General features: G+C 38.4%; 3 protein-coding genes across 3 annotated transcripts; 2 read left to right on the top strand and 1 right to left on the bottom strand.

Annotated features, from left to right (window-relative positions):
* The first annotated feature begins 27 nt into the window (after positions 1-27).
* Positions 28-2,783, top strand: LOC108822559 (glyceraldehyde-3-phosphate dehydrogenase GAPB, chloroplastic). The gene is made up of 9 exons (XM_018595674.2): positions 28-189; positions 280-375; positions 459-623; positions 690-857; positions 944-1,104; positions 1,180-1,241; positions 1,307-1,356; positions 1,504-1,910; positions 2,437-2,783. Exons 1-9 carry the CDS (start codon positions 88-90, stop codon positions 2,570-2,572), a joined length of 1,347 nt encoding a protein of 448 aa, XP_018451176.2. The 5' UTR covers positions 28-87; the 3' UTR covers positions 2,573-2,783.
* Positions 2,784-5,009: 2,226 nt separating this feature from the next.
* On the bottom strand, positions 5,010-6,512 carry LOC108806336 (bZIP transcription factor 60). The gene is made up of 2 exons (XM_018578426.2): positions 5,997-6,512; positions 5,010-5,669 (listed from the first exon to the last, which is right to left on the bottom strand). Exons 1-2 carry the CDS (start codon positions 6,452-6,454, stop codon positions 5,210-5,212), a joined length of 918 nt encoding a protein of 305 aa, XP_018433928.1. The 5' UTR covers positions 6,455-6,512; the 3' UTR covers positions 5,010-5,209.
* A 1,736-nt stretch (positions 6,513-8,248) lies between these two features.
* On the top strand, positions 8,249-9,581 carry LOC108810210 (protein RGF1 INDUCIBLE TRANSCRIPTION FACTOR 1). Its single transcript, XM_018582339.2, has 4 exons — positions 8,249-8,373; positions 8,626-8,830; positions 8,902-9,114; positions 9,215-9,581. The coding sequence occupies exons 2-4, from the start codon at positions 8,645-8,647 to the stop codon at positions 9,461-9,463; spliced, it is 648 nt and encodes a 215-aa protein (XP_018437841.1). The 5' UTR covers positions 8,249-8,373; positions 8,626-8,644; the 3' UTR covers positions 9,464-9,581.
* The last annotated feature ends 18,388 nt before the right edge of the window (positions 9,582-27,969 follow it).

Here is a 27,969-nt window from a genome sequence, read left to right as displayed (position 1 = left end):
ATGTGAGGATGCATGTATATATGCCACTGCTCAAATTTTTTTGATTAGCATCCTTAGCCTTTTATCTTCTTGTTTTCACTTGCAACTATGGCCACACATTCAGCTCTTGCCGTCTCCAGAATCCCTGTCAAACCGAGGCAGCAGTCTAAGAGTGCCATTCACTCTTTCCCAGCTCAATGTTCCTCCAAGGTAATCTTCCTTCTACCTAGCACATAATACCCTCTGTACGTGTGTGTTACGGTTTGTTTATCTCTTCTCTCTTGTTCCTAAACCACACAGAGGCTAGAAGTGGCTGCATTCTCCGGCCTGCGAGTCAGCAACAACGGTGGGGAAGCATCTTTCTTTGATGCCATAGCTGCACAAATCACCCCCAAGGTGACTGATTGATCCAGTAACTTTATTGTTATGAATGTGCATATATATATGATGATGATGATGAGTTTGTGCAATATTATTAGGCTGTGGGAACATCCACTCCTGTTAGAGGAGAGACAGTGGCAAAACTGAAGGTTGCCATCAATGGGTTTGGAAGGATTGGTAGGAACTTCCTCAGGTGTTGGCACGGCCGCAAGGACTCTCCTCTCGAAGTTGTTGTGCTTAACGACAGTGGTGGTGTCAAGAACGTAAGCTGTTAATAATATTTTAGCATATTTGATCTCTCTATTTTGACCTTGTTGAAATTATTGTAGGCATCCCACTTGCTCAAGTATGACTCCATGCTTGGAACCTTCAAGGCCGATGTGAAAATAGTCGACAATGAAACTATCAGCGTTGATGGCAAGCTCATCAAAGTCGTCTCAAACAGAGATCCTCTTAAGCTTCCATGGGCTGAGCTCGGCATTGACATTGTCATCGAGGTGAATGTTCTATCTTAAAGCTGCAAATGACATGATCTGCATGCAAAGGAACGTAATTAATCGAAAGATATTTTTATATATATCAGGGAACAGGAGTGTTTGTTGATGGGCCAGGAGCAGGGAAGCACATCCAAGCTGGAGCCTCGAAAGTGATCATCACAGCACCAGCTAAAGGTGCTGATATCCCAACCTATGTTGTGGGAGTCAATGAACAAGACTATTCTCATGAAGTTGCTAACATCATTAGGTAAATGCTTAAACAAACTAAGACCATTAATTAGTTGTTAGAGTATTCATGTTTCATTTTCGGTTGTCTTGGCAGCAATGCATCTTGCACCACCAACTGTTTGGCTCCCTTTGCGAAAGTTTTGGATGAAGAATTTGGTACACTACCTTTTCTCTACTATCATTACATGTTGACAATGGTTTCTTAGCTTACTCAATTGCAGGAATCGTCAAGGGGACAATGACAACGACACACTCTTACACCGGAGACCAAGTAAATATCATTTGAACATCTTTGTGTGTATTAAAGTAAAACCGTAGATGATTAGATTTTTTCATTGTTGATTAAGTTTTGGTCTCGGTTGTATTACAAGAATACATTCATCCAAACAATGGTAACATATGTTTTACAATGTTTCAGAGGCTCCTAGATGCATCACACAGGGACCTAAGGCGTGCAAGAGCCGCAGCACTGAACATTGTACCTACTAGCACAGGTGCAGCAAAGGCGGTGTCGTTGGTGCTCCCCCAGCTGAAGGGTAAACTCAACGGCATTGCACTCCGTGTGCCGACCCCAAACGTCTCTGTGGTTGACCTTGTTATAAACGTTGAGAAGAAAGGTTTGACAGCTGAAGACGTTAACGACGCCTTCAGAAAAGCGGCCGCTGGACCGCTCAAGGGCGTTTTAGACGTCTGCGACACGCCACTTGTCTCTTGTGACTTCAGGTGCTCTGATGTCTCAACCACCATTGATTCGTCCCTCACAATGGTCATGGGTGATGATATGGTCAAGGTGGTCGCCTGGTACGACAACGAGTGGGGTTACAGGTACAAAGATAATTCATTCATAACATTAAGCAATTATATGATTTACATTTATATTTTTTTTTCCTTTTGCCTTAACTTCAACGTTTTCTTCAGAAAGGAATTCACGAGTTTTCTATTTTTCAAACAAAATTCTTTTGTGAAATGTGACTTTTTTAATTAGTACTTCACTATAACGTAATTTGGCACTTTTTAGAATTTTGATTTTCTTTTAATTAATTTTCTTTAACCTTATAGATATAGCATGATCTTCATATTTTAACCAAAATATTGTTTTTTCAGATGATACACCATTTTACATACTTTTATTGCTGGTTTTCATTAAAATGCACGAAAGAATGTCTCCTAAGAAACTTCATTTCTTGCCTATGTAATGGTGTATCATCTTTTCAGTTACAAAAAAAAGAAATTGTTTCCTAAGAAGTTCTTTTACCTGCTTAACATTTTTATATAAAAGTTATGTTTCTACATGTAATTAGAGTTTTAAACATTTAATGACCAAATTGTCATATATAATTAAATGATGCAGCCAAAGAGTAGTGGATTTGGCTCACCTTGTGGCTGCCAAGTGGCCGGGAGAGGTTGCTGCTGGAAGCGGAGACCCTTTGGAAGATTTCTGCAAGACAAACCCAGCCGACGAGGAATGCAAAGTCTATGAAGCTTGATTCCAATCTTTTTCTCCAAACTGTTTCCAAGCAATTTGGTTTATCTTCCAGTGACAATTTATCGATATCATATAATCCATACCTCTTAAACTCAATCATGTATTTGGTTTTCTTTATTTTTACTATTATATCAAGAGGCGATGTAATACCCATTCCTTTTCATTGCCTCATGAGCGATCTCGAGGATATACTATAATTTCTCTAATTTCAATGTTATGTGCGAAGAAAATATGCCTTTAAACTACCGATTAATTGTGATGAGATTTTGAAAATTAGGAGATCGAGTTGAAAGAAAAACTACTGAATATGGTAGAATAGCAGTTGGCTAGTGGTAAAACATTGACCCTGGTTTTATTTTGTTTCTACTTAAATTTTGAAGAAAAAAAACTTACGCCATAGGATTATTAACAAAGGTTGGTCTTGAACTCGTTGCAAAATCCATATTGGCAAATATTTATGCATGTTTTTTTTCTTTACATGCAATTTTTATTATTAAATATGTAAAAAAATCACCAAGTATACTTTGATAAATTGAATTTATTGGGGATCAAGAAATTTGGAAAACAATTATAAGGTTTTTCCAAAATCTATAAATATTATTCAGTTTCTAGTTGAGTAGAGTATTGTTGTCAAAAAAAAAAAAGAAATCAGTTTAAAATATATCTTTTGAAATCTACTATTATATAAAATAATTTAAACAGAGATTTTTTTAGGTATTTTAGTTACTGTGCAAATTAAACAATGATTTCTAATTCTCCATTCTCACAAATAATCCAAACGCTCACAAAAATTCATATATTTGTGTGCAGGCATTTGTTTTATGTGGATTTATGCTTCATCCCTTATGTTTGTTCAACTTCAGAATAACTGCAACCATCCTGACCTTTTTGTGGGGCAAATAAACGGTTCATTGTATGTCAGTGTGCCTTCTTACAAACCTATGAATTTATTATGTTTTACTAATCTGTCTAAATATTTTTTTTCTTGACAGATCTTCCCCTACTATTAAATACCCTTTATACTTAAAGTAGTATATCATCAAAGAAGACTAAAACAAACTTCCTCAAGAATTTTTGAAACACCTCATTCATCAAAGTTTAAAAGATAACCGGTGCATTCGTCAAGCTAAACGGCATAACTAAAAATTCGTAATGACCCTCGTGAGTTTGAAAAGCTGTCTTCTCCACATCAGCTTCCTTCATTCTGATTTGATGATATCCTAAACGCAAATCCAATTTAGAGAACCATTTTTCTCCGTTCAACTCATCTAGTAGCGATCAATTACAAGAATCGGGTATTTGTCTGGTATCGTCGCTCTGTTGAAAGCTCTGTAATCAACGCAAAACTTCCATGAGTTATCCTGTTTTTTGACTAATAACACCAGACTTGAATACGGACTGTGACTAGGACGAATAGATCCCATTGCCAGCATTTCTTGTACACTTTTTTCCATCACATCCTTATGTGCTTGTGGGTATCTATATGGCCGAAAGCTTACAGGACCCAATCCTGGTTGCAAGGTGATTCCATGCTCTCTGCCACGAATCGGAGGCAACTCAGTTGGCTCTTTAAACACATGCTCAAATTGTTCCGACACTAGCTGTAAGTCAACATGAATCCCGTCGTTTGTCTGTAAAGATCGTAATGACTTTGGTGGATTGAGTAAAGACGGATCTCCAGTTAATTTCACTTTTTTCTTGATACCAAAACTCATACTTATGTTTTTTCTCAATCGATTTGGCACTTGCCTAACATCCTTAGCCAATGCATCCCCAGAATTGCATCAATAGCTCCCAATTCTAGAACGATGAATTCAGTTGTGAAAGTGACTTCTTGTACTGTAATCTGAACGTTTTGTATACTCCAATTCCATTAACAGATACGCATGTGCTCAACAACACTTCCATCTCATGATGTTCGTCCACCTTAAGTTCCATTCGCCTTACCAACACTTCCATGATGAACGTTTTTCATACTCTACGCTCACTGTACCAATTTGTTAAGAATTGAAGAATACATTCATGAAGAACCTCCCAACTGCACCTCTTAACCTCCACAACCGGAGAGCTAAGCTAATACAAGTCTATTGGTATCTTTTTCAGTAAGCTAATGGAGTTCTTTTATAGTCTAAAGCCCATTTACAGATATATGTAACTAACTTTGTTTATCTATGTAAAATATAAACGACTCAATACACTTCTCTTTATCTTGAATGCCGTGCTTCATTCCGACAATGCTTCCTTCTCCAATCCTCTCTTCCTCCTCGTAGTGTATATCTTTAATTGCATATCACTCACAAATAATATGAACTAACTATCATATTCCGTCTTTAAAGCGGGTTTTCCCTACTATTTTATATTAAAATCATATAAATTTATCCTGGGCAAACTGTTCCTCTTAGACTATAAGAGTAGTGTGTCTTGTAAGGAAAACTTAGGGTCTTAAACGCAGAAATATTATTAGGTAAATTTCATTAGTTGAATAGAAACCATCCAAAAACCATGAGAAACCCACATTGACTGTTAACTGACAGACAGCGAAAATACAAAACGAGAGAGGACTACTAAGACACTCATCTACAACTCAAACGCGAGAAAACAACATTTAAAAGCTTAAGAGAATAAGAGGCGCAAGGTGTCACGCCACAAGTATACATACTTGGTGTTTCATCCGAGGCCTTGAACCCTTACATCTCCGACTCTTCCCTGCATAATTATTAGACAGTTTGTTACTCTCTAGCCCGCTTAGAACCAGATTTTCTGACCCGTCGGCTTCCACCGGAGGGAAGCAAGTCTCTGGTTGGGGCAGAGGGAGGAATGGGCAAATGATGTCTCCCAGATACCAAAGCAGGGAACCCAACAGCAGGGATTCCAACAAGAGCACAGCAGACTCCTGCCTTGTCATCATGGAAGCATTTCCACCACTACCCTTTTGCAAACATAGACGAAGAGAATGGTTTTCCGCAACAAAGCAATCAAGCATCCGTCCCAGTCTTATGCATTCTCTTTCGAGATACTTACTTTTCTTCTCAAGATCGGTCACATATTCCTTCTTCCTCTCTCTCGATCTCACAGCCGCATCTCTGTTTCTTACTCTCCTGAACAATCATCATGCCACTCATTATCAATATCTCTTTAAAACTATCTCAAGATATTACAAGTAAAGAGTTAACTGGAGGCAAACAAAAAAGACAAAACTTCAAATCCATAGGAACAATCAATCACATTACTCCTCATATATGATAAACACTTTGAACAATCTAAAACACTTCAAGATATTGTTGTTTTCAAAGCATAACCCTTTTAGGCAAAAAAATAACAATACAAACCATAGATCTAACAGCATCTTCTTCTGGGAATTAACTTGAAAATATAATTGAACACTAATATTCATAAAGGAATCAAAGTTGTTGAATCAGATATACCTTGTTCGTTTCTTGGCCATAGCATCATCGTCTCCAGATATCTCGCTTTCCACCTTAGCTTCATCCTGATTCTCACTTCCAGAATCATTCAACTTCTTCTCAACTGCTTTCTCCTTCCCGGCATCATCGGAGCCTTCTGGTCCCTTTCCGTTGACAAATCCTTCCGTTGGTACAACTTTACCAGTCACCAAATCAACGGAATCGCTAGTGGGATCATCGGCGAATATATCCGCTAAAAACTCCGAAACCGATTGCTGATCCAACTCCTGAAAGTTCTGATTGTCCTCGTCGTTCATCAGTTGGCTCTCTATGTCTCCGATCCACGAGTTTCCAGACTCCGGTGAAGACCGAATCAAATCACAAGCTATAGGAGTTTCAGTGAAAAGTGAAAGATCGATATCGGAGAATAGATCATCATCTCCTCCTAGAAAATCAACGCAACCTAATTCCTCCGCCATGGCAAAGTCACAAATACCAAAAAAAAAAAAAAAAGTAAAAGGAAAAACAAATTGGAGAAGAAAGAGAAGTTTCTACTAATTAATATATATAAGGGGCAGTGGCGTCTTGAGTCGTAGGGCCATTCCTTTGTGGCCAAGGAAACGTGTTGTACTGGTGAAACGCGTTGTTATGAGTTTAAACCAATATAGTGAAGGGTTGTACTGTGTTACAATGTTCCTGCGAGCACACGATTAAACTCTTGTATGCCGTCACCCAACCAATGAGAAGGGTTTGAGAGAGGAAACGCATGTAATTACCCTCTAACACGTGTACGGTGTGATTTTATTCTGACGGTGTGTAACTCACTAATATTAAAAGTAACTTTTTATGAACAGCTAAAGTATTGGCTTAAGATTTTAACATAAACATCTAATAACCAGACTGAAAAAAAAAAAATTAAATTTGCAATTTATTATAGCCAAAAGAAAAGCTCTGGTCAATTACTGAACAAAACAATTACTTAGAGACTAGTTAAATATTTATTAAAAAATTTATATTTTCAAATTGTAAAATCCGTTGATTTCTGAATACATGTATTCTTGTTGTCAAAATATATTTGTTATTTATATTCTCAATATATAATAGTTAACTAACTATAAATATTTGTACACATAGAAAAAATATAGAAACTCAAATCAAACAATCAAAATGTGATATCATAAATACTCCTATAATCATAAATTAAGAGTTGTAAAAAAAATTGATGACATTTCTAAAGGAAAACTCTAACAGTATATATAATAAATATAGGTAGATTTTTGAATTGTCTGAAAAGTTAAAATAATTAGCATTAATTATCGAAACCATGTTTTAGCATGATATATTGAACCAATATTTATGTAAATTTTTAATAACTACCACAAACATATTTGACAAGTTGTTTTCAATGGTCGAAATTATAGATTTGGTGACAAAATATATTATTATCTTAAATTAAATTTACCATATAAAACTTCTTCAAAATTTTGTATCAAGCTTAAAAATTCAGTGGAAGCATTAATTTGGTGGAAAAAATTCTTAATTATTTAAATAGCTTGGTATAAAAACAATTAAATTAAACTTACCAAAAGAGTTTGATTCTAAAATTGTGTATCACTAAAATTTGGTTCAAATTTTAGGATTTTGTTGTGCTCTAACGATAATAATACTGTAATTTACGATTGATCTTCCTTCGGGTCAATTGAAATTAAAAAGAACATAAAACGGCCTCAATTATGAATAATCCGAAAGAAGTAGTTGTTTTATAATTAAACATATTGGATTGAAAATTTTAAAATTTATATACGATCGAATTGTTTGTATATGTATATAATTTTTTTGTTTATATAATCATCTATATGTTAGGCCGATACATTTGAATATTTTCTTATACTAACTTATCAGTAAATAAAATTTATATATTTTCGATTTTGAAGTTACACTAATTTTCAAAATATCAGATTTTTACTTTCTTTTTTCTTTTTGACAACGTAAGATGGAAAATTTTACATATATAAATATATATTTGCATAGTCCAATAAAAGACAGAATGTAAAATAATCTGATAATACACAAAATAACAAAATGAAATTAGATAACTTATACTAAAACAAACAACAATCGTATTAGAAAATAGTGATTTGAGATCAATAAGAAAATAGTGGCCCTACTACGGCCGAATATATAGGGATTTGAGATCAAGAAGAAAATAGTGGGCCAACTTGTGAAACTAATAAAATAATTAGGAAGGAAGTGTAAATATGGTAAGTGATATACAGAAGAACCGCCAGGGAGAGAGAGAGAAATATAGTAGGAAAAAAAATCCACCATCTCGTTTCGGTGTCGTATAAATTTCTTCTCCCCTTCCCTCACCAGTGTGGCGGCTTCTCTCCATTTCTCTGTGAGCATTTTCTATTCTTTTCTCACTCATCTGTTTCTCCTATTTCTCTTTCTCTGTGTTTTGTCTCTGTGCTCACGCTGATTTTATATTTTGCTTACGGTCGAATGCTGCTAAACACACTGTGATTCAATTTACGGTTTTGGGCTTATCAGGAACCAACAGTGGTTCTTCTTCGGCTTCCTATTTTCAGATTTTACGATCGATTCTAATGGGTTTATGTGAAATTGATATATGGGTCTTTGTGGGTTTCAGGTGAGTCAAGCAGTAAAGTATGGCGAACGATGACGCAACGGTTCCGCCATGGCTATCGCCGATGCTTCGAGCTAACTACTTCGCGACTTGCCCCTTTCACGGAGAATCCACTAAGAGCGAATGCAATCTGTTTTGCTTGGACTGTTCCGGAGATGCCTTTTGCTCGTACTGTTCCATTCATCACAAAGACCATCGTATCCTCCAGGTTTCATTTAACCATCTTTTTCCTTTTCTCCCTCGGGAATTTCATAGACAATGTGTATCTTGTGGTTGCAGATTAGACGATCTTCGTACCATAATGTTGTGAAAGTGAATGAGATTCAGAAGCACCTTGATATCTCCTCTGTTCAGACTTACGTAATCAACAGTGCTAAAATCGTCTTCTTAAATGAGAGGCCTCGGGTTCGAACTGTGAAAGCCACTAAAACTTGCCAGATCTGTTTCCGTAGCCTCCTTGATTGTTTCGGCTTCTGTTCTCTCGCTTGCAAGGTATATAACTCTTCCTTCCTTTTTTATATTTTTTTGATGCTCTAATGTTTCTTGAGGTTCCACTTTCTTAGCAACGATACTTTTTAATTGGTGTTAAAAGCTTGGAGGTATTAAGCATGGAGACGACCCAAAACTGTCCTTCTCTCTCAGTAGGAATAGTAGCAGAGAGATGTTCTGTCTCGGAGTCGGTGGGCCCGCAAAGATCCGCAAAACAGGAATTATCGGAGTGGACGATCACAGCAACACGCCAGGTGTCATCACATCTCCAGGGACACCTTCAATTCATAGCCACCTGACTTACCCAAAGCAGAGGCGAAGAAAGGGTGTACCTTGCCGAGCTCCTTTCTAGAAAACAAGAATATTGTTGGTAAATGGAATCTTTACATAAATAGTAGCAAGTTTTATTTTCTTCAAGAAATTTTGGGATATATGAATATATGATGAGTAAGCAGCCCAATTTTACAACATTGTGACTTCTAAATTACAAAAGTTCCGTACATTTTTCCTTCTTCTTTTTTCCATTTAACAATGAGGAGAAATGAATATTGAAACCTCGCACCACATCTCAAAACATGGATATAATACATATTTGTATATATATAGGAGATTCTTTTCAGGGAAATTTGGACGCATGATTATAGTACAATTAGAATTGAGACGGTAACCATAGTGAACGGAGTGCTACGATATCCTTTATATAATATATATATTGACAAAAACTACCATTTATTCATGTTCATTCTCACTCTCATTTGATTTTTGTTTTTTTTTCTTTTATTCAATGATTATTTACAAGTTTCTGATTTTTTCCACCGAGTGATTATTTAATTATATTTACAAGTTTTTGTTCATTTTCAGTCATATCCACCAAGTGTCTGATTTTTTTTTCATATCTTTATTTGGGTTTACAATTTTGCTACTATTCAATATATATAGATTAAGAAGCAATGATGCGTAGAGTTAGTGGAGAAGATGAACAGTATACACTTCGTCGAACTATACTATTTGATAAACATAGAATAGTACACCACGATGTGTACTGTTACATCATCTCTATGTCTTGTCTTTCACCAATGTCGCCAATCATTGTTTCCTCACCTATTCCCACCGTTTATTCTTCTTCTCTAATTCTTATGGGTATTTTTTCTCCTACTTCATCAACTCCGACTACACCTCCATCATCTTTTTGCTAATGGTGTATCCTCTTACACTGCACGACTCTACTATTTAATGATATAGTATAGTATGTCTCATCTTCTCCTCTACTTTTTATGGTGGTTTTTTACTAATCCCTCAAATTTATTGACAATGCCACTAGTTTCTTCACAAATCGAAAATCCTTCTCCTTTAGGTTTAGAGTTTATAGTTTAGGGTTTAGGTTTAGTGTAATTGGTTTGGATATATGGTTTTGGTTTAGGATTTGGGTTTAGGGTATATGGTTTGGGTTTAGGGTTTATGGTTTGGATATATGGTTTGGGTTTAGGGTATATGTTTTGGGTTTAGGGTTTGAGTTTAGAGCTATTGTAGAAGATGAATTGTATACACTTCGTCGAACTATACTATTTGATAAACATAGAATAGTACACAACGATGTGTACTGTTACATCATCTCTATGTCTTGTTTTCCAGCAATGTCGTCAATCATTGTTTCATCACCTATTTCCACCGTCTCTTCATTTTCTCCAATTCTTATGGGTATTTTTTTCTCTTACTTCATCACCTACATCATCCCTTTGCTAATGGTGTATCTTCTTACACTGCACGACTCTACTATTTAATGATTATAGTATAGTACGTCTCATCTTCTCCTCTATTTCTTATGTTGGTTTTTTACTAATCCCTCAAATTTATTGACAATGCCACTAGTTTCTTCACAAATCGGAAATCCTCCTCTTTTGGGTTTAGATTTTATGGTTTAGAGTTTGGGTTTAGGGTTTAGGGTATATGGTTTGGATACATGGTTGGATTTAGGATTTGGGTTTAAGGTATATGGTTTGAATATATGGTTTGGGTTTAGGTTTAGGATTTGGGTTTAGGGTATATGGTTTGGGTTTAGGGTTTAGGGTTTGGGTTTAGAGCTAGTGTAGAAGATGAACTGTATACACTTTGTCGAACTATACTATTTGATAAACATTGAATTGTACACCATGATGTGTACTGTTACATCATCTCTATGTCTTGTCTTCCAGCAATGTCGCCAATCATTGTTTCATCACCTATTCCCAGTGTCTCTTCTTTTTCTCCAATTCCTGTGGGTATTTTTTCTCCTATTTCATCACCTCCATCATCCCTTTGCTAATGGTGTATCCTCTTACACTGGACGACTCTACTATTTAATGATTATAGTATAGTATGTTTCATCTTCTCCTCTACTTCTTATGGTGGTTTTTTACTAATCCCTCAAATTTATTGACAACTAGTGGTTTGTCCGCCCTTCGGGCGGGAATATTATATTTTTTTGGTTTTAAATATGATGTTTGTTGATATTTTTGATGTGTCTTATTATGAAACTCAAAATCATATAAAAGCTCAAATGCAAAATAACAGTGAGAGTTATAAAGCCAAACATATAAAAGTATTTTTTTTTTTGTCACAAAGCCAAACATATAAAAGCTCAAATGCAAAATAACAGTGAGAGTTATAAAGCCTTTGCGGTCTTCTTAGACCTGCTGCCTTCCTCTTCAGCTAATACATACTCTAGTAATCAAACAGATATCATAGCAAAACTCAACACTATTCTAGCTTCCTACTGCTCCATGATTAGATAGATGCATGAGAGCCCATATACGCAGGTAAGAAGAGGTGTTGGAGCAGCTCTAAGCACAAAATTCTATGGTGTGAAAAAACTGATGCACAAAGATCTCGATGAATTCAAACTCCCCGTGCCCATGTGATCCTCCGCTTTTCTCTACATGAAGACTCTCATCCGTCTCCTCAAGAGGTGCGTATGACTGACCTTGTTGCTTCTGGATAAGGAAACTATTTAGAATGACCAGCAATGGAATAAGAAAGACCATTTTATAGAAACTAAAAGGGAAAGAATCTCACAGCTTCGTGTTGTTTCTTTAAGATGAACAGCTTTGAAAGCAACATACATGGAACAGAGACAAGAGCAATAAAGAGAAGCACAAGCTGGAAAATGGGGAAGAAAAAATGATGAGTGAAACAAAACGTATGCCATGCTTTTCATATTAGATCTTGTAACAGTAATTCCAAAGCAGAGATCCTTGCTACATGTAGCAGTAGTTCCAATGACAATCAACCCACTCATTCTAAGCTATATATATACTAACTAATAAAGGATATAACCACATAAGCTTGAGATTTGTTATTGCATAAACACATAATCGAATACATAGGTTTCAATATTGTGCCACATTTTAAAGCTTGCAGCAATGGAGAGTGCACTGAAGATGGCTTACAAAACATAACTTTTTATTTTTGTGAGTCTCGTTTTCTGATTTGAAAATGTGAAAAGATCAAGGTCGTACCTTTGAATCAGTAAGAACCATATCAACGCCCATCAGTTAACCCGTTTTCTACACATTCCGGGCTTCCCAAAATTAAATGGTTTTGTTTCAACTCTGCGAAATTGATTTGAAAAGTTTTCATAATGAAAAGGTTAGTTTCGAAACTGACAAAAGCTCTGTAATCAATATGTAGATTGGAAGCTCCATTGAAGGATCTTTATCGCTTGACATTATTGCATAACGTTAGCTGTTAAGGGAACTGCTGATGTTAATGCTGTGATTAAAAAAAGGGAAAAGAAAAACAATCAGTAAATCGTAATAGCAAAGATATTGAAACAGGAAAAAGAAAAAAAAAACAGAGCAAAGAGATGTCGAAGAAGATCAAGCCGCAGAAAGAAGGAGAAGGAAACCCTTATATCATTAGGCTAAAGTGGGCCTAATTCTGATACATAAGATAAGCCCAAAACGTTTATACACCATTATATAAACAGACGCGTTCAATAATCTATTAATTGAAGAAACGCGTGACAGACACAGACACCCTACCGAGTCGACACGTGTCGTAAAATGCCCCTATTCTCTTGGGCGACGTGGACGCAGGAAAAAGCAGATATGCCTACTTTATTGTTATAGATGCCACTAGCTTCTTCACAAATCGGAAACCCTCCTTTGGGTTTATGGTTTGGGTTTAGGGTTTAGGGTATATGGTTTGGGTTTAGGGTTTAGAGTTTAGGATTTGGGTTTAGGGTTTAGGGTATATGGTTTGGGTTTAGGGTTTAGAGTTTAGGATTTGGGTTTAGGGTTTGGATTTAGGATTTAGGATTTAGGATTTGTGTTTGTGTATTTGTTTTTGCCTATCTATATATATTTACTCTCTCTCTCTCTCTCTCTCTCTCTCTCTCTCTCTCTCTCTCTCTCTCTCTCTCTCTCTCTCTCTCTCTCTCTCTCTCTCTCTCTCTCTCTCTCTCTCTCTCTCTCTCTCTCCCTCTCTCCATCCCTCCCTTATTTATCATCATGTTTCTCTTGCACTAGTGGAAGATCATACTACCGTTAACTTCGTGATCTCCCAAACCATTTCCAAACATAGAAATAAGTAACATTGTTATGTATTATGTTAATGTGTTCCATTCTATTGTAAAATCGAATAATAGAAATATAAGTGTAAACTAACCAAATATATAATTTTTTTATGATATTAGTATTGATTTGTTTTCTATACTATTTTTAAAATAGTATAGTATAGTATAGTTAGTTAATTGTGCATAATGCGTCAAACAAAAGGTTACGTGCATAGAAGGAGTTTCTTGTCCACTTTTGTGCTAAACAGACACACTTCTCCATAAAAATCATACATGGTTACTTCTTTGATTTTTCTGCTTGTTATGAATATAGAACAAATTGACTCTTCTAACTTTAATAATAGTCAATTGAGGTGTTGCCCCCCCAAAAAAAGTCAGTTGAGGCCTCGGGTTCGAACTGTGAAAGCCATTAAAACTTGCCAGATCTGTTTCCGTAGCCTCCTTGATAATGGCAATATGGGCCTGGAACAAAGTGAGAAGGCCCATATGACTAAGACCCAAGACAAGTTTATCTGCCCAAAAGCTTTAACGGTCAACAAGTCCTCTGCACAAACAACAAACGCATTTAAAGCTTCTGTTCGTACGGTTTTCCCAGCTCAGAGGATAGAGACGAGCAACCAATTTGCCAGCTTGAGGATGTGCGCTGTCTCGGTGTGACGTCAGCCAAGAGAGGAGTCTAGGGCTTCCTTACTTTCAATATAAATATCAAACTGTTGTATTGGCCGAAAGTTAAGTTGAATAAAATCAAGAGTTAAAGTTTTCATCTTGGTATATCTCTTCTTCTCTGTTCTTTATGGTATCAGATGCTACTCGGTTCTGAGCCATGGAAGAGAATGATACGATTTCTACTCCTTCTCTGAGCATCACTCAATGTGTTACCCTCAAGTTGTCATCTTCAAACTATCTTCTTTGGAAGACACAGTTTGAATCTTTCTTGTCCAGTCAGTCACTCCTAGGGTTTGTTACAGGAGGCTCTGCTCGTCCTACTCCTACAGTCACAGTCAGAGAAGGAGAGGAAACTGTTGAGCAAGCCAACCCAGAGTTCGCAAAATGGGTCAAGAAAGATCAGTTAGTGATGGCGTGGTTGTTTGGATCTCTGACCGAAGAAGCTTTGCGTGGTGTGTACGGTCTTCACTCGGCTCAAGAAGTCTGGTTTGCACTCGGGAAGAAATACAACAGGGTCTCTGCTACTAGAAAGCTGGATCTACAGAGAAAACTCCAAGGTATGACTAAGGGACAAAAGTCTATGGCTGATTATCTTTCTGGAGTTAAATCTGTTTGCGACCAGTTAGACTCGATAGGAAGTCCTTTGTCTGAACATGAAGCTATTTATGGAGCTTTAGCTGGTCTAGGAAAAGAGTATGAGTCCATATGTACGGTGATTGAACATTCTATAGACTCTGTTCCTGATCTGCGGTTTGAAGATGCTGTGTACAAGTTGGTTAACTTCGATGATAAGCTGCAAAACTACAGTCAATCGGCTGAAGCAAATCCTCACATGGCTTACCACACTGGTCGTGGCTATAGTCCCAGAGGTCGTGGTGGTTACAGAGGAGGCTACAGAGGTCGTGGCTCCAACAACTACTCGACTCGCGGAAGAGGTTTTAGCCAACAGTTCTCTGGAGGATCTGGTTCAGGTCGTGGAACAAGACTAACGTGTCAAATATGTGGTCGTTATGGACACTCTGCTGCAACATGCTACAACAGGTTTGACGAGAACTATGGGAATTCAGATACCGTTCACAACGCTCTAGCAACTATGAAGCTTTCCGATCAAGAACAACGCTCTGGTGGTGAATGGTATCCGGACTCTGCAGCTACAGCTCACATCACAAACAGTGAGACTCGTCTTCAGTCTTCAGAACCCTACGTTGGTAATGATCAGATCATCGTAGGCAATGGTGACTACTTGCCCATCACACATGTTGGTTCAGTTGCCCTTCACACACCACAAGGTATTCTTAAACTTGATGACGTTTTGGTGTGTCCTGAAATCACAAAGTCGTTGCTGTCCGTGTCTAAACTAACCTCTGATTATCCTTGTAAGATTACGTTTGATGCTGATTCTGTGTATATAAAGGACAAGGGAACTCGGCAGGTGATGGCTCAAGGAAGAAGACATAAAGATCTCTACCTGTTGGAGGATACAAAGTTTCAAGCTTACTACTCAACACGGCAGCAAGCAACAAGTGATGAGGTTTGGCACCAACGTCTTGGCCATCCTCACAAGGATATCCTTCAACTTCTAGTTCGCAATAATGTTATCTCGGTGAATAAAAGAGAGACACAGCTACTATGTGATGCGTGTCAGTTAGGGAAGAGTTGCAGACTTCCGTTTTTATCTTCTGATTCTGTTTCGAGTAAACCGTTGGAAAGAATACATTGTGACTTATGGGGTCCAAGTCCTGTTATGTCTTCTCAGGGATTCAGATATTATGTGATTTTTGTAGACAATTATTCAAGATTCACATGGTTTTATCCTTTGAAGTGCAAATCTGAGTTCTTTTCTGTTTTTACTCGATTTCAAACTCTTGTTGAGACTCAGTTCTCTACCAAAATTCTTCAGTTCCAGTCAGATGGAGGAGGTGAATTCATCAATAATGCTTTCAGTGCATCATCTGTCAAAGTGTGGCGTTAAACACTTAGTGTCATGTTCACACACGCCTCAACAGAACGGACTCTCTGAGAGGAAGCATCGCCATATAGCTGAGCTTGGCCTGACGATGCTATTCCACAGCAAAGTGTCGCAAGAACTGTGGGTTGAAGCTTTCTTTACTGCTTCTTTTCTCTGCAACCTTCTCCCTTCGTCTGTTCTGCCTAAAGGAGTAAGCCCTTATGAACTTCTTCACTCCAAACCTCCTGTTTATACCTCGTTGCGTGTGTTTGGATGTAAGTGTTACCCGTATTTAAGGCCATACATGAAGAACAAACTCGATCCTAAGTCCCTTCCCTGTGTCTTTCTTGGTTACAATGAAAAATACAAAGGTTATCGGTGTTATTACCCACCCACTGGACGAGTTTATATCTGTAGACATGTCTTGTTTGAAGAACACTTGTTTCCTTATTCTGATATCTACAGCAGTTATCATAAAGACTCTGACTCTACCCTGCTAAATGCTTGGAGACAGACATATATCAAGCCTCTCTCTGCTACTTCAAGCAAGTCAGATACTTCTTTTGTTCTTCATGAGGAAGATTTTCCTCCTCTCAGAAGGCAGAACACTGAGACGACTCTGCCTCCTGCTACACTAGTTCCGCTGTCTCCTCAGAATGGAGAAGAAGAAGAAAATCATCCGGTGGTTTCAGAATCAGACAGCTCAGATAGTGACGTTGCAGAGCAAGAAGTCATCATACAGCCTCCTCCAGCTCACTCTATGACAACTCGTGCTCGGTCTGGAATCATGAAACCGAATCCTCGTTATGCTTTGTTCACTGTCCAGTCTGTTTATCCTGAACCGAAGTCAGTAAAGGCTGCTCTCAAAGATAAAGGTTGGTCAAAGGCAATGAATGTTGAGATGGACAACATGGAAGAAACAAAGACCTTTGAACTGGTTCCTCCTGAAGACGGACAAAATCCTATAGACTGTGGATGGGTCTACAAAACAAAACTAAACGCCGATGGTACTCTGAAATCACTGCGTGCTCGTCTTGTGGCCAGAGGTAATCAGCAGGAAGAAGGAATTGACTTCCTTGAGACATTTAGTCCTGTAGTGCGCACTGCTACAATTCGAGCTGTTCTCCATGTTGCAGTGACGAAAGGTTGGAAACTTCGTCAACTAGATGTTCAAAATGCTTTCCTTCACGGCGATCTTCAGGAGACTGTTTATATGGTTCAACCTCCAGGCTTTAAAGATGAATCAAGACCAGATTACGTTTGTAAACTCAAGAAAGCCATATATGGGCTCAAGCAAGCTCCACGTGCCTGGTTTGATAAGTTCAGCGCCTTCCTTCTTCACTTTGGGTTTGTCTGTAGCTTTCCTGATCCATCTCTATTTATCTACCACAAAGGCTCTGATGTGATCTATCTCTTGCTATATGTCGACGATATGATCTTCACCGGAAACAACACAGCTCTTCTTGATGAGCTTCTGGTCCGTTTGAACACAGAGTTTAGAATGAAGGACATGGGAGATCTTCACTACTTTCTGGGGATACAGGTTCATCACGTTGAAGATGGCTTGTTCCTCAACCAGTCGAAGTATGCTCAAGAACTCCTGGTTGCTGCAGGAATGCAAGACTGTGCTCCTATGCCCACACTGTTGCCAATAAAACTTGATAATTTACAAGGTCAAGATGAAGTTTTCTCCGAACCTTCTTATTTTCGAAGTTTGGCAGGAAAACTTCAGTACTTGACTCTCACCAGGCCGGATCTTCAATTCTCTGTGAATTATATTTGTCAGAAAGTGCATCAACCTAGTGTATCTGACTTTCATCTCTTGAAGCGTATTCTGCGATATGTCAAAGGCACAACAGAGATGGGGATTAGCATCAATAAGGCCTCTGACTCCACTCTTGTCTGCTATAGTGACAGTGACTGGGCTGGATGCAAGGACACAAGACGATCAACAGGTGGTTTCTGTACTTTTCTTGGTCGAAATCTCATTTCATGGTCTGCAAAACGACATGAAACTGTGTCTAAATCATCAACGGAGGCAGAGTATCGCACTATATCTCTTGCTGCCTCTGAAGTTGCGTGGCTTCAAAACCTTCTCAAGATCATGGGATTACGACAACAACGAATGCCTCTCCTACTTTGTGACAATCTCTCGGCTGTTTGCTTGTCTGCAAATCCAAGATTTCACAAACGTTCGAAACATTTTGAGGTGGATTGGCATTACGTTAGAGAACGTGTGGCGTTAAAGCTTTTGGAGGTCAAACACATTCCCGCTTCTCTGCAAATTGCAGACGTGTTTACCAAGTCTCTCAGTCAGGCCATGTTTGATAAACTTCGTTGCAAACTCAGTGTATCTTCACCATCTACTCTGAGTTTGAGGGGGTGTAATGGCAATATGGGCCTGGAACAAAGTGAGAAGGCCCATATGACTAAGACCCAAGACAAGTCTATCTGCCCAAAAGCTTTAACGGTCAACAAGTCTTCTGCACAAACGACAAACGCATCTAAAGCTTATGTTCGTACGGATTTCCCAGCTCAGAGGATAGAGACGAGCAACCAATTTGCCAGCTTGAGGATGTGCGCTGTCTCGGTGTGACGTCAGCCAAGAGAGGAGTCTAGGGCTTCCTTATTTTCAATATAAATATCAAACTGTTGTATTGGCCGAAAGTTAAGTTGAATAAAATCAAGAGTTAAAGTTTTCATCTTGGTCTATCTCTTCTTCTCTGTTCTTTACTTGATTGTTTCGGCTTCTGTTCCCTCGCTTGCAAGGTATATAACTCTTCCTTCCTTTTTTATAATTTTTTGATGCTCTAATGTTTCTTGAGGTTCCAATTTTCAAATTGACAGATGGTTAGAGGTTTCGTCTTGAAAAATGTTGAATTTCCTTTCGGTGAATCATTTCGTGTTCAGATTATAATTAAACATCTTAACAACGATACTTTTTAATTGGTGTTAAAAGCTCGGAGGTATTAAGCATGGAGACGACCCAAAAGCGACCTTCTCTCTCAGAGGGAACAGTAGCAGAGAGATGTTCTGTCTCGGAGTCGGTGGGCCCGCAATGATCCGCAAAACAGGAATTATCGGAGTGGACGATCACAGCAACATGCTGATACAGTAAAACGTAATGGGAAGAAGATGATGAACAGTAACTCGATCCAATGCTATTACATGTAGAATCTGATGTTTCCAGAAAGCATAGCCTGATCTGAGCTTCTTCAAACCGTTTATCCCATAACTTCTCATCGTCTATATCAGATCTCTCTATCTGACATGCAGCACTTTCGTCAACTCTGAACATAAGCATATGTGTGTTCTTAAGCATAAGAGACTGGAAAAAACAGAGATCCATATCTCTTCTTTCTCCTTTACGTATCATCACAGACTCAAAACTCTGGTCTTTATTTTTTACCATCAGAACGTACCAGACCTTATGTTGTAGAGTGCTAATCACAACTATATAAAGAGTCAATATCAGATGAGCCACGTCAGCAAAATGGACTAATCACAACTATATAAAGAGTCAAACTCGTAATAGAAAAGGATATCGAAAATTGTAAAAGAAAGTTTGTTATCTTCTCATCTATATTCTCTGTATTTTCTTGGTGATTTTCTAGGAAAATCACCATTGGTTCCTCATCCTTGCTTTTGAGTTGTTTCTACATGTAAACTCTTGGCAGGATAGAGAGCGATTCTTTGTGTAATAGCATTGGATCGAGTTACTGTTCATCATCTTCTATACAGTTCCTCATCCTTGCTTTTCACAAAAACAAACCACTTGATACAGTAAAACGTAATGGAAGAAGATGATGAACAGTAACTCGATCCAATGCTATTACACAAAGAATCGCTCTCTATCCTGCCAAGAGTTTACATGTAGAAACAACTCAAAAGCAAGGATGAGGAACCAATGGTGATTTTCCTAGAAAATCACCAAGAAAATACAGAGAATAGAGATGAGAAGATAACAAACTTTCTTTTACAATTTTCGATATCCTTTTCTATTACGAGTTTGACTCTTTATATAGTTGTGATTAGTCCATTTTGCTGACGTGGCTCATCTGATATTGACTCTTTATATAGTTGTGATTAGCACTCTACAACATAAGGTCTGGTACGTTCTGATGGTAAAAAATAAAGACCAGAGTTTTGAGTCTGTGATGATACGTAAAGGAGAAAGAAGAGATATGGATCTCTGTTTTTTCCAGTCTCTTATGCTTAAGAACACACATATGCTTATGTTCAGAGTTGACGAAAGTGCTGCATGTCAGATAGAGAGATCTGATATAGACGATGAGAAGTTATGGGATAAACGGTTTGAAGAAGCTCAGATCAGGCTATGCTTTCTGGAAACATCAGATTCTACAAAGTCAGTTTATCCAACTGAGGATTTAATTCCAGAACACCAGCTGTTGGGACAAATGGTTTTAAGAGTAAGAAGAGAGTATCAACAACAGATCTTGATTTTGTGGAAGAAAATGAGACACAAGAAAGGACATGAAGTTTTTGTAGAAGCTGTGATCAACGCCATGAGTACAGGTTGTGATTTTGCAGAAAAAAAAGATGAATATGCTAACACCTTTTGGGCTCATGGAGAGTTGGGAACGTGGTTATTTTGAAAATGGTTTTGAGGAATTCTTCATGGCAGGAGTGTACCATTTTCAACGACCACCTGAGAAACCTTTCTGTGAAGAGTGTGAGATTCTAAGCAGTGGTGTATGGCATCGTTGGAAGAACAAGATCGACATATGGTCTTGGGTAGTGCTGTTGCTGAAATTTTCGTTCAGCACATGGGAGTCTTTACTGCTTTGTTGGTGTATCAGTGGTGTCCCTTTCCAAAATCCTCAGGCTTTCATGAACATCATTTGACTTCTCTGGCTTGTGAACACTGCCTTGGACGTTTGTTTCAAATTTTCCTTAAGCTGTGAAGCTGTTTGTTTCATCATATAAGGGGAATATTCTTGTGCATCTACTGATAAGTCATCGGAAAGGCAGAGTAAGAATGAGCATGGGCAGTATATTGGCGCTGTGATAATAATGTTGTCTGCCTTCAGAACTGATTCTTCTTCTACATGGCACTATTGGAGATACCAGATCAGTATTCCTTTTGCTGTGATTAAGCTGGATTTTGCTAAGGCAGAAGATAGAGTAGCCGTATGATAACAGTGAGGAAGATCATGGGTTTCTCAAGAGTTGATTCCTTACCGTATGAGGAGCTGCGAACATCTCATAAGCACTGAACTAAGGAAGAAGACTCTTGTCTAAAACCTTGTGGTCAAGGTTTTACAAAGAGGGAGGATTTGCTATAGGAAATGGGAGAGTAATATCAGATGAGCCACGTCAGCAAAATGGACTAATCACAACTATATAAAGAGTCAAACTCGTAATAGAAAAGGATATCGAAAATTGTAAAAGAAAGTTTGTTATCTTCTCATCTATATTCTCTGTATTTTCTTGGTGATTTTCTAGGAAAATCACCATTGGTTCCTCATCCTTGCTTTTGAGTTGTTTCTACATGTAAACTCTTGGCAGGATAGAGAGCGATTCTTTGTGTAATAGCATTGGATCGAGTTACTGTTCATCATCTTCTTCCCATTACCTTTTACTGTATCACATGCCAGGTGTCATCACAACTCCAGGGACACCTCCAATTCATAGCCACCTGACTTACCCAAAGCAGAGGCGAAGAAAGGGTATACCTCGCCGAGCTCCTTTCTAGAAAACAAGAATATTGTTGGTAAATGGAATATTTACATAAATAGTAGCAAGTTTTATTTTCTTCAAGAAATTTTGGGATATATGAATATATGACGAGAAAGCAGCCCAATTTTACAACATTGTGATTTCTAAATTACAAAAGTTTCGTACATTTATCCTTCTTCTTTTTCCATTTAACAATTAGGAGAAATGAATATTGAAACCTCGCACCACATCTCAAAACATGGAGATGTAACAATACATATATGTGTTTATATATAGAACAAAACTTAGCTTCACCCCATAAGATGAACCTCTACATTCACTCATCAATAGGAATTAGTTAATTGAGATTTGATATCACTTAAAAAAGGAAACTAAATAATAAAAATTTAATGAAATAAATTTTAGTTAAATAAAAAATAGTAGTAATTATAAAAAAATATTTTTTTTAGTATTGATAAATCCGTCAGAAAATACTAAACCCTAAATTCTAAATACTAAACCCTTTGGGAAAGCCTGAACCCTTGGGAAAATCCTATACCCTAAATCGTTAATATTAAACCTTAAACCCTTAATCATAAACCATAATATTAAACCCTAAATTATAAATACGAAACCCTAAACTCTTTGACAAATATTAAATCATAAACTCTTAATCCTAAACCATAAACCATTTTGAAATTTAGGATTTAGGGTTTAGTATTAGAGGTTATGATTTAGGGTTTAGGGATTAGGATTTAGTTTATGATTTAAGGTTTGGTTTAAATTTAAGGGTTTAGGGTATAGGATTTTCCCAAGGGTTCAGGCTTTTCCAAGTGTTTAGGGTTTAATATTTAGAATTTAAGGTTTAGGGTTTAGAATTTAGGGTTTAGAGTTTAGTATTTTCTGACGGATTTATCAATATTAAAAATAATATATTTTTTTGATAATTGCTATTATTTTTTATTTATCTAAAAACATAATTTTATTTCATTAAATTTTTATTATTTGGTTTTCTTTTTTAAGAGATATCAAATTTCAATTAACTAATTTCTATTGGTGGGTGAATGTAGAAATTCACCTTAGGGGGTGAATCTAAGTGGAGCTTATTGGACTGGGGGTTTCATAAAATTTTGGGGGGTTTAGATTTGGTGGGATTTAGTGGGTTTTTTAAAGATTTTGATGGAGATTTTGAAAGGGAATTTTGTGGACGGGGATTTTGCTGGGGATTCTGGTGAAGGTTTTTGATCTGGTTTTGTGGACTCTGGAAAATGTATCCAGCGTTAAATCATACATTTTACTGCGACTAACTCTTCGTGGAAAAATTGTTTTGGAGTAAACAATATGTAAATTTATAAACCAACAATGTTCTTAGATATGGTCTTAAGATGACAAAAACACACAAGCGAGAAGATGGATGTGAATAAATATAACCCAATGCAGCTGTTTTTGATCTCTTGATTAGAGCTTATGGGAAGGAGGGAAACATGATGGCTGCTTCAGATTTGTTCACTACAAAAAAAGTTGATATTCATAGCATAATACTATAGCTCGTTTTACTGAACTGTTATCGTAGATAAATTTAAAATTTCCGAATTTTATAACAGCATTAGATAAATGCTATGATAAAATAAATGCTATAATATGAGTAAGCGGGAACTAATTTCGCCAATTCTTGAATGAAAATTAGACAAGTGCCAAATTGATAATTATTTCCCTCTTAATATAACACTTATGGATATTTAAGTTAGAAAAATTATTGTGCTACAAAGACTTAATAAAAAAAATAATCCAACCTCTCTAGAAACAGAAACCCTAAAAAAAAAATCTCACACCGTTATCTCTTTCTCTTCTTCTTCTCCGCCACATGTGAGGGATTAAACTCACCTCCTGATTTTTAGGCCAGGTTATAGTTTAGTAAAGAATTAGGGAAAGATAACGTGGGCTGAATCCCGTTAGAACTTGTAGAACGAATGAATGATCTTATTGATGATTTTGGTAAAGAATGATTACAGGGAATGTTTTCTGATGATTACAATGAAAATGAGAATGTTACAGAGATAACGAAAGTATTGTGTCGAATAAAAGTTGAATAGGTCTCCTTCTTTAGTCCTCGATCTTCTCTTAAATAGTCTTGGACTTCTCTTGATCGTCTTTAACTGATCTCCGAGATCCTCTCCGTTTATTGAGGAATCCGCAACAGCTTCCCTTTGACCGGGTCCTGCGCCTACTTTCACATCTACGAGCTGCCTCTTTTCCGTGACCTCTTTAGTAAAGGTCCTTAGCTCTCAGCCTCCGGCTCCAGCTTAGCTGCCTTCAAAGATTGAATTCGCGATGGGCCTGTCGTGGCCCGTTATCGTCTTTTGTTATTCGCTGTTCAGCTATCGGGCCATATTCGGGCCCAATAGTTGCCCCCAGCTCTCGAGATTAGGTTTCGTTATTCTCGGGAGCTAGACTTAGCCGTCCAGCCTAGATTTTCTTGTTGAGATCATGATTACTAGCTATCTCAATCATATATATTCCTATCTAATCGAACGGCTATAGATTCCCTTCGATTAAATCGACGGTTTAGATTAAAAGGAGTTTGAAATGTGGTTTCCGATTTTCGAGACATGATGGGATATAAAGCTGCCAGTACTAACTGCATGTCTCTCCACTTTCTCCACACCTCCGACGGTTTCCAAGGTAACTTCTCCCCCTTCCTTTATTTTACTGCGTGTTCCTTTTTTTTTATATCTTTGTTTCTTGATCGAATTTGGTCTTCATCCCCAAGTTCTCTAGAGAATTCGTTCTTGCTCAACTCAACTCGATTCTTCCCTTTTCACTTCCCTTCTCTTTCCCCTTTTACTTATCATGAGTCAAAAGGAAGGCTCCGGCGAAATTCAAATCTCTGCTTCCGGTGCTCGTCTTATGAAGGTTAAACAAGAAGCTGGAGAGAAAATGAAGGACGCCAAGAAGAAGAAAGTCAAAGACTCGATCGGGGCAAGAGTTAAGAGGATGAAGAAGAAAGGTGGTAAGAGCGCCTCCTCCGGACCTCATTTTCCGTCGCTCTTAAAGAGTCAGGACGTCGCCAACCTTACTGTTCAAGCCCACGGCAAGAGTGACCTAGCTAGAGCTTGTACCGAAGATGAAACCTCCGTTCCGGAGGGTTGGTTCTGTGTTCATGAGAAGTATATCGCTAAGTGCCATCTTAGGTTCCCTCTCCCCACCCTCTTATTAGATCTCCTAGATCACTATCAACTGGCCCTTCCCCAACTTTGTCCCTCGGTTATCCGAGTGATAAACGGATTCATCACTAGGGCCAAGGAGGAAGGAGTTATTGTGGGGTTGACCGAGCTGATGAGTCTCTTCTCGATAAAGGAGAGTACTTCCAAGGATGGTGGAAGCGGTACCTATTACCTCACCTGTCGTCCAGGGCTAGGCGTCTTCAAATTTACGGCCAGTGATGATGACTGGCGGAAGAAGTACTTTTACGTCAAGATTGACCCTTCGACGGTTCCTGTACGCCGAGACCTCAGAACCTCTTGGTCTGATATCTCTGGTTAGATGTTTGCATATTTATTTTTGCTTATCGTGATGTACTAACTGCTTTTTGATTCTTTCGCAGAGATTAAGGATCCTATCAAGTTGTCCAGTAAACTTACCAGAGCTCTTCATATAAAGCTGCAGCACAGCCCCAATACCTGGGCAGCTTACACTACCACGAGAGTCGGATCGGCCAGGTTCCCTGAACGATACAATTCATCTTTTCCTGATTCAGTGACGGTTGCTGGTTTAGAAGGTAACCTTCCTTTACCGATTGTAAATTTTCAATGTTTGAATTTGTCTTGTGAGATTAATGATTCTCTTCATGATTCAGTCTCTGACGGGGAATCGGTATTTGAAGTCTCGTCTGGAGCCAGTACCTCTGAAAATACTCAATCACAGAAGATGCCTATTCAGCCCTCGTTCCGTTCCAGGGGTAGATCGACCAAGGCTGCCAGCTCCTCTCGAGGAAGCGACAAGAACCAAGGAGGATCCTTTCTTGACTCTGTGAAGGAAGTCCTCGATGAGGGAGGCTCTGCTCCTGCTAAAGATGTTGGTCCTTCGGAGCCCAGAGTTCAGGAAGTTGGTCTTCCCTCCGAGGTTCCGGTGATGGAAGTCGATCCTCAAATGGTGAGGGATCCTCCAGAATTTGAGCCTCCGAGGAGCAAGAGGTCCCGGACTGACCAAGTTGACAGACCCTCGAGGTCTTCCTCCTCCTCTTCTAGAGGGGGAACTGTTGGCTGGAACTTTGCTCATTCGAAGCCTGGGTCAGTTTTGGATGATTCGTGGGGTTTGGCTACGCTGATGAGGCATATGAAGAGAACTGGGTGTTCCCTCCCTTCGATCTCCAACCTCACGAACAAGGATGAATATGTTGAGATTGCCCATCACATGGGTCAGGTATGAATTTTATTTCAACTTTTTAGCTTAATTCTTTTTGGAAGATGTTCACTAAATCATTGTTTTTGTTTTTGTAGCTGGCTGGCGCTATTAACAGGGCTCAGTTCAAGTTCGAAGACGCTGTGCACAATGCCCCCAGCGCTGAAGAATTAGCTCAGGTTACTGATCTAGTCAAGGCCACCAAGACCGAGCTCAACCAGACTCGGGCTCTGATCTCGGAACTTCAAGCTGAGGTCAAGAGACTTGGCTCCAAAGCTGATGCTCAGCAAGGGACGATCGAGAGCCAGGAGATTGACATCCAGGTCAAGAATAGGAAGATTGGGGAGTTGGATGCTGCTCGGAAGATAGCCAAGTACCAGGTTAAAGAGCTGATTGCTTCATCCCAAAACAGCCAGAAGAATAAAGAAGCTGAGGTCAGGCTAGCCGTCCGGAGAGGAAAGAGGGAGGTAGCTGACGCTTACAACAAGGTTCTGGTTGCTGTCAAGGAGAAGTTCTCCAAGAAGAAGGATGAAGTCGATCTCCTGGTTCATGCTCAAGAGATTCAAGCCAATACTGAGCTCCTGAAAGACATGCTGGATGGCGAGATTAGGAGTGCTGAAGACGAGTACGCTCGCTTGGTGGCTATGATGCCAGAGGCTGTTGCTGCATATGAGAAGGCTCAGGTCTCGGACCTCTCGATCAGCAAGCTCCCTCTTCCTCAACTCTCTGAGAGCTCAGGTACTTTTGAGGTTAATATGTTTAATCTCTCCTTTTCTGGAGAGTTCAGTTCTAATTTGGGATTGGTGGGTTCTTGCTCAGCCCCAGTTGAAGCCGCCCCGGGAGATGGCGACAAGGAGATGGAGGAAGAGGTTCCTGATGAGGAGGATGATCCGATTGACAAGGGAGCTGAGAAGAGCTCAGGTGACAAGGAGGTTTAAGAGCTGAGGCTCTTTCATGCGTTTCTAGGATTTTCGCCCAATGGGCTTTCGTTTCATTTGTTTCTAAGACTTATAGCCTGAGGAGGCTTTTAAACCTTTGTTTGTGTTAAGGTCTTTTGAACCTTTGTTGGCCTGAGGAGGTCTTTAAACCTTTATCTATCAAAACTTGATTTTCAGTTTCGTTTCAAGTCTTTTGATTTGACTTAGTCATTTTTTGGATGAATTCGAATTTGGTTAAGAGTTTTGATAGGGAATATACTTCGGTTACTAATTAAGAGGTCTAGTGAATCCTCCGAATTAGATCTCTGATTTTATGATAAGTCTAGGAGACTTGGATCGTGTTTGGCTCCTTAAGAGGAGTTCCTGAAGTATCGAGATTAGCTTAAGGTTTTTAGGAACCTGAGTTTGATTCGGGTACCTTAGGTGGGGGTTCATGGGAACCCGAGTTCGTTTAAGGGATTTCAAGACCCATTGGAACTTGCTTAGTATTTTAATACCTTTCGAGATTTGATAAGGGTTTTAAGACCTTTGTATTTTGTTAAGGATTTTGAGACTCTAGGTTTAGGTCAGAGGTGACCTGACCTTGTTTGAAGGATTTTAAGACCTTGATGGTTTCTAAGGATTTTAAGACCTTAGGTTTAGGTCAGTGGAGACCTGACTTTGTTTGAAGGATT

The sequence above is a fragment of the Raphanus sativus genome, chromosome 8 (genome assembly GCF_000801105.2).
Source record: "Raphanus sativus cultivar WK10039 chromosome 8, ASM80110v3, whole genome shotgun sequence".
In the NCBI taxonomy this organism is placed as follows: Eukaryota; Viridiplantae; Streptophyta; class Magnoliopsida; order Brassicales; family Brassicaceae; genus Raphanus; species Raphanus sativus.
The sequence above is the reverse complement of the archived record's forward strand: the minus strand, read 5'-3'. Positions and strand labels throughout refer to the sequence as shown.